Raw genomic sequence first — 6,003 nt, 5'->3', positions numbered from 1 at the left:
CCAACCAAGCCCGGAGGCTGGTGCCATTTGTCGCTATGGTCAGCTGGCTCGTTCGTTCCTGCTCCGTCCAGAGCTGAGCTGCTCGGTGGTTATTGCTGGGGAGGGGAGACCAGTTGGGAGCAGCAGCCAGATCCCAACAAATGGTGCTTTTCACTTGAAGAAGATAATGAGAATGAGACTCGCTGTGGCGAGGTGTCAGATCTAACAGCAGGTCACAGCAGGGGCTGGGCGAAATCTGGAGATCCTGGTCCTCCACACCCTAACGAATATGTAGCTGATAGCTCACAACTCCTCTGCACAAGAGCCTTTCAGCCAACGCATCCTGCACCATGCCCCTGCCTGCTCAGAGCGTGCGTTAACAGCCCCTGGCACTCTCCACATGGGCAGGGGGGCGAATCCCAACCCTTCGGCTGAACCTATTCCCTCTCCAAACCATTGTGCTGGCTGCTTTCTTCCGCCCCAGAGATGTTTGCATTATCTTCTGTGCTGTGTGCACGTAGTCTCTAAACCCTTTGAAGACTGTTTGGAACAAAAAAAAATGTCTGGTGTTTGTGTTGGATGAAAACTGGGATGCTGCCAGCGCTGTGTTGAGGCTGGGGGGGACGGGTGGGAGAACCTATTCCCTCTCCAAACCATTGTGCTGGCTGCTTTCTTCCGCCCCAGAGATGTTTGCATTATCTTCTGTGCTGTGTGCACGTAGTCTCTAAACCCTTTGAAGACTGTTTGGAACAAAAAAAAATGTCTGGTGTTTGTGTTGGATGAAAACTGGGATGCTGCCAGCGCTGTGTTGAGGCTGGGGGGGACGGGTGGGAGGGAGCAGAGCAGCCAGGCAGGCTGGGAGGGCTCGGCTGACGGCTGGTGCCTTTTCCCCCCAGCCCAAGATCGTGGAGGCCCTGCTGGGCTACGAGATGGTGCAGGTGGCCTGTGGCGCGTCTCACGTCCTGGCGGTTTCCAACGAACGGGAAGTGTTTGCCTGGGGCAGGGGGGATAATGGTAAGAGATGTCTGCTTTGCAAAACAGGGCTTGTGCTTTCCATTGCCTGTTCCCACTCCCCTCGCTGGCCCTGCTTGCCCACAGTCCTCTCCAGATGTGCCAGGTTAGGTGGGTGTGGAAGAGTTGCAGCTGCTTCACTGCATACCAGAGCCCCCGTGCTTTGGGTTTCACTGCCTTCTGTGGCGATAGGTCCCAGGCTGGGCTCTTGAGCATCTATGTCAGTGCCGTTGCTCGTGGGGGTGTGCTCAGTTTGTGCGTTGCCATCAGCTGTGCCCTGCTCTGTTCCTCCTGCCAGGTCGGCTTGGGCTGGGTACCCTGGAGTGCCACAACTCCCCCCAGCAGGTCGCAGTCCCGCCGGACCATGAGGCTCAGAGGGTCATCTGTGGCATCGATTCCTCCATGGTCCTCACAGTGAAGAACCAGATTCTTGCTTGTGGGAGCAACAGGTAAGGGGATGAGGGTCTGTGCTCCAGAGCTTGCCTACAGTCTCCTGGGCCTGTCCAGCCCAGGAAGAGGGAGCAGGAGGCTCTAGAAGACATCTCTGTGTGATCCTACTCCCCAGCATCTTGTTGCTGGTGGTACAGTTATGCTAGGGCAGGATTTATCCCCGGGGTGTCTGCGGCAGGCTGCATTCAGCTGGCTCTGAACTGTGTTTTTCTCCATCCAGGTGTAACAAGCTGGGCCTAGATCGGATCAGCTCAGCAGAGGAGCCTTCCCCAGAGGACCAGGTGGAAGAGGCCACCATGTTCACATGTGCCCAGTCATCTCCCTTGAACCAAGAGCCGATTGTGTGTGCTGACATCGGTACAGCGCACTCGGCTGCAGTCACAGGTGAGGGGTGTGTGCCCAAATCCCTGAGGGGGGACCTGCATTTTCACTGTCTTCCTCCTGCCTCCATTTCCCATGGGCCGTGGCCTCAGAGAGGCTCAAGAGGCACCATGCTCTCAATGTTGGAGCTCTGTGGAGCAGGATGTTCAGCACGGTAGAGAGCAATGGGGTTCAGGGACTTCAATGCATCCTCGGGTGACACCCAGTTGTTTCTCTTGTCTCTGTTGTCAGCTTCTGGCCAGTGTTACACCTTTGGGACCAACCAGCACGGGCAGCTGGGCACCAATTCCTGCCGCAATAGCCGTGTACCCCACCTGGTTGTGGGGCTCCAGGCGATGAAGGTCACCGTGGTGGCTTGTGGGGATGCCTTCACTGTGGCCATCGGAGCAGGTGAGGCTGAAGCCCCTGTGTCCTGAGCTGGAGGAAGCCCTGCCTTTCCACTGCCTGCAGTCCATGCTGTGGCCAAGGCAGGCCTTGGAGTTAGCCCAGGCCAGGACCAGGGAGGTGGGAGGCCTTTTTGCTGGTGAGCTCTGTGTGCAGCAGGGTGTATATATTCTTCTGCAGATGGCGAGGTGTGCACGTGGGGGAAAGGAGCCAGGGGACGCCTGGGCAGGAAGGACGAGGAAACGGGAGCGCCGCGGCCCGTGCAGCTGGAGGAGACGCATCCATACCTGGTGACCTCCGTAGCCTGCTGTCACGGGAACACACTGCTGGCAGTAAAGCGTGAGTAGAGGCTTCGTTACTGTGATTCCTGCCATGAGGGCCCAGGCAGACACATGCCTGGTGACTGGAGCTGTGCTGAGTAACCCTGGCACATAAGCTCTGTGTTATTCTAGTCCCTCTAGAGCTGTAGCTGAACAGAAATAACTTGAAGCCCATAAAAACTCCCCTTCTGCTATGCAGCGCACCAACACTGCCGCTTCCACTGGGCTGGGGGAACAGAGGGATGGCAGAGGCGTTCTCGTGCGCTCCCAGACAAGTGGGCTGGTCAGACTGTGGCCGGTGGGGAGCTGGTGTGCTGGCAGTCCACCGACTATCCAAAAAGAGCAGCTCTCTAATTGATGCTGCTGAAATAGAAGCTGAGATTTGAGGCGTCATTTTGGCTGCTGGCTTTCCATTGTGGTTTGGAAAAGATAGCGATGGTTTTGTGGTTCTTCTCTGCTTGGGCTAAAGGCAGCATCGTTGCGTGGTTAAAACGTGCCCATGGCGTGACCTGCCCTTCCGTTGCCTGGATGTACGATGGGAGCCTGGCCCAGACTGCTGGAGGGGCCTTTCTTCCTCCTCTGCTGGGCTGATTATGGCCTCAGCGCTGGGCTGAGGGATTCCAGTCCCAGCCCACTTCAAGGAGGCTAATTACACCCCAGAGGGGAGGAGGCCCAGCTGACTGCCCCAGCGCAGCGGAATCGGCTGTGGCTCCCGTTCCTCCTCTGCGAGTGCCAAGCTCTCACATGATGTGTGCTGCCACGTGAAGGGGATGGGGAATGGCTGAGTCCCCTAGGCTCGGGAACAAGTAGGGCATTTGTCATGGGAGTAAGAGAGTTTTGTTTCTGCCGGAAGGCTGCAGGCTGCTCTTGCCGGAGTCCCCCTGTTCTCCGTGGCAGCTGGTTTGTGGGCTCCCACCTGCAGCACCGTAAGAGCAGGGACTGAGTGCGTAGCCCCCACCATAGCCCCACTGCTGTCCCTTCGCACTGCCCAGGCCGAAACCTCGAAACTCCTTGCCAGCACTGGAAGTACAAACTCAGCAGCAATGGTGTCAGGACAGCAGCCCCGCCTGCTCCAGCATCCCTCAGTAACCAGGGTGCAAAAAGCATCGAGAGCTCTGTAGAAAGCTAAGTTCTGACTCTGGACTTTTGCGCAGCTCAGTCTGCCTGAAAACCTCTCCAGAGAGAACACGAGAGCTGGTGACATGTTTGATGTCATTGCCGCTGTCAGCTCTGGCTGTGATCTGTCCCGGAGAGGGTGCTGGCACAGGCAAGTGGTGCTCCACCTTTGGGGCGGCAGTTCTGTACCGCTCTGCGGTTTCCTCCCGTGCGGCCAACACCATTTTTAACTGGCTTGGGCTTCTGCCCACTTTGTTGCAAGGCCGTTGCTGCGCTCTTCTCTCAATCCCACTGCAAACACAGGAGTAACTGGGAGAAGCCAGGCATGCTGGAGAGGAGGGTGCAAGCCTGAAGAGATTGCATTTCCTCCTGCTTGGGCTTTGTGTGCTGGGGATTGCCTCCTGCTTGTGCCACTACCGAGGCCTTGTGGCAGCTTCCTGGGGTAGTGGGACAGGAATTGCAGTGCCCATCTGTTGGGCGTCTGGCCTGCGTGGGGCAGGGCACTGCTCCCTGTAGCTTCATCGAGATGGCGGCTTACAGCTCATTCTCGGTCCTTGCCCTTTGCATTTCAGCTGCCATGGAAGAGTCGCCTTCCCAGTGAGTTTGAGTTGAGAGGGGCCATATCCAGGCTCATTGTATAGATGCAGAGGCACCGTCAGCTGCCCGGCATGCCTGCCCTTGCTGCTGCCTGCTACAGCCTGGCTCGGACCTGCGTCCCCGGACTTGGGAGCTCCTCAGCTGCGCTCCGAAGGCAGTGGTCTGGAAACAGGGAGCTCCTAACGATGGTTCCCACAGAACCGGAGCTGGTCTCACTTATCGAATCAACGAGGGTTGCTGTGAACCTCCAGTGCCCGAGAGCTGCTGCCCTGGACGTGCTGTGGGGCAGATATCCCCGGAGCTCCGGTGTTGCCTTCAGGGGGTCACGCTGGAGCTCTGCCCCTCCCCGCTAGAACTGCCTGTGTAGAAAAGTGAGGAACACAGAGGTTGTTTTCCCCCGTGGAAACTGTCTCTTGTTACAAAGCCCAGGCTGACAGCTTGGTGTCTGAGAGAGCTGTCAGCCTTTGCATAGCAGTGTCTGGAGTTAGGGCCCCAGGCACTATACTGGGTGACTAAGTGCAAACCTCTTTTCTAATTAGAGAAGTCTGTCCTTTCCCATCCCCCCCTTAAAACATGTCACCCATTTGTTGAGCTGTTCACGCTTTCGAGGGTCCTGCCTGCACGGCTGCGCCTCTCTGTGCGGCGCAGCCCGGCTCACTCTCCCGAAATGGTGCCTGGAGCTTTTCAATTACAGCCTCCCCTGGCCCCAGGAGCTCACCGGAGGATGCTCCAGCTGACATTTGTCCTCAGGCCCCTAAATCCTGCTGCTGACCAGCTTACTGGCTCCCAGCTGAGCTAGCGGAAGGCAGCAAAACACAGCGAGCGATTGTCAGTAATTGAAGTTTTTTAACCCAGATCTCTCCAGGAAGATGATGAGTTTTTACCAGGGATCCTTTCTGCAGGCAGGAGGGGGCATATCACAGTGTCACAGGCAGGAGTTACGTTTTTTATCTCCAGAAGGGTCGTTTCCTTTCCTTTTTTTTCTCTTCTCTTCTTTTTTTAACTTACATCTGCCCTGGGCCATTTTTTGATGAGCTTCTGTCTCTGATCTGTCTGACATTGCAAATGTTCTTGCCTCTCACATCCATCTTTGTGCTGTTGCCAATCTGTTGTGTATAAAGTCAGTGCTTTTATAAGCTGGCTGAGATGAAATCTCTCTAATTATTTTTGTGATTCTTTCCTGTTTTCAATGAGGGAAACCTCGCCGGGCTCTGGTAGAAGCCGACTGATCCCTCTGTCATGTGAAAGGTAATGAATTTCTGCAAGTCTCCTGCTCTTTCCTCCCTCGCCTCCCAGGCTCCAGCTGGGGAAGGGAGCAGGTCCCGTCCAGCCGGGAAAGGCGTGTGCAGCCCTGACTGCAGACGTGGCCTCCCTGTTCGTCTCCTGGCAGGGTGGGTGCATGGGTTTTTCCCTGCCGTTTTTGTTTCTTGTGGAGCTGCCTTTTCAGGCGGTTACACCCTGCTATCCCAGGAAGCTGACTGGCGTTCAAAGGCTCTGCCAGTCCCTTGGCACTCGCCTTGTGCTGCAGGTTACAGGGACAGCTCTGGCAGCCTGGTGTCGGCGGAGGGGAAGGTGTTCTCCGCTCCCAGACCAACCTGGGCACCAGGGTAATTGCAGGGCTGGGTTAAACTGACTCGATGCCCCTGTGGGCTGCTGACCTCCCTGCGCTGAGTTGTCAGCAGCACCAGCTCCTACAGCAGCAGATTTCACTTGGCTCTGTTGTGCTCAGCTCTCGGGGCTCCCCTGGCCCCACACCATGTGCAAA

At 56.7% G+C, this 6,003-nt stretch overlaps 1 protein-coding gene across 1 annotated transcript in view; it reads left to right on the top strand.

Moving 5' to 3' along the window:
* NEK8 (NIMA-related kinase 8) overlaps nucleotides 1-4,242 on the top strand; it is a 10,450-nt gene extending 6,208 nt beyond the window's left edge. The window contains exons 9-14 of the mRNA XM_009575557.1: nucleotides 876-993; nucleotides 1,289-1,439; nucleotides 1,661-1,824; nucleotides 2,053-2,211; nucleotides 2,386-2,544; nucleotides 4,214-4,242. Coding sequence (XP_009573852.1) covers nucleotides 876-993; nucleotides 1,289-1,439; nucleotides 1,661-1,824; nucleotides 2,053-2,211; nucleotides 2,386-2,544; nucleotides 4,214-4,242 — 780 coding nt within the window. The remainder of the gene's footprint in view (nucleotides 1-875; nucleotides 994-1,288; nucleotides 1,440-1,660; nucleotides 1,825-2,052; nucleotides 2,212-2,385; nucleotides 2,545-4,213) is intronic.
* Nucleotides 4,243-6,003: the final 1,761 nt, after the last annotated feature.

The sequence above is a fragment of the Fulmarus glacialis genome, unplaced genomic scaffold (genome assembly GCF_000690835.1).
Source record: "Fulmarus glacialis isolate BGI_N327 unplaced genomic scaffold, ASM69083v1 scaffold4214, whole genome shotgun sequence".
In the NCBI taxonomy this organism is placed as follows: Eukaryota; Metazoa; Chordata; class Aves; order Procellariiformes; family Procellariidae; genus Fulmarus; species Fulmarus glacialis.
This window is presented reverse-complemented; position numbering and strand designations above follow the sequence as displayed.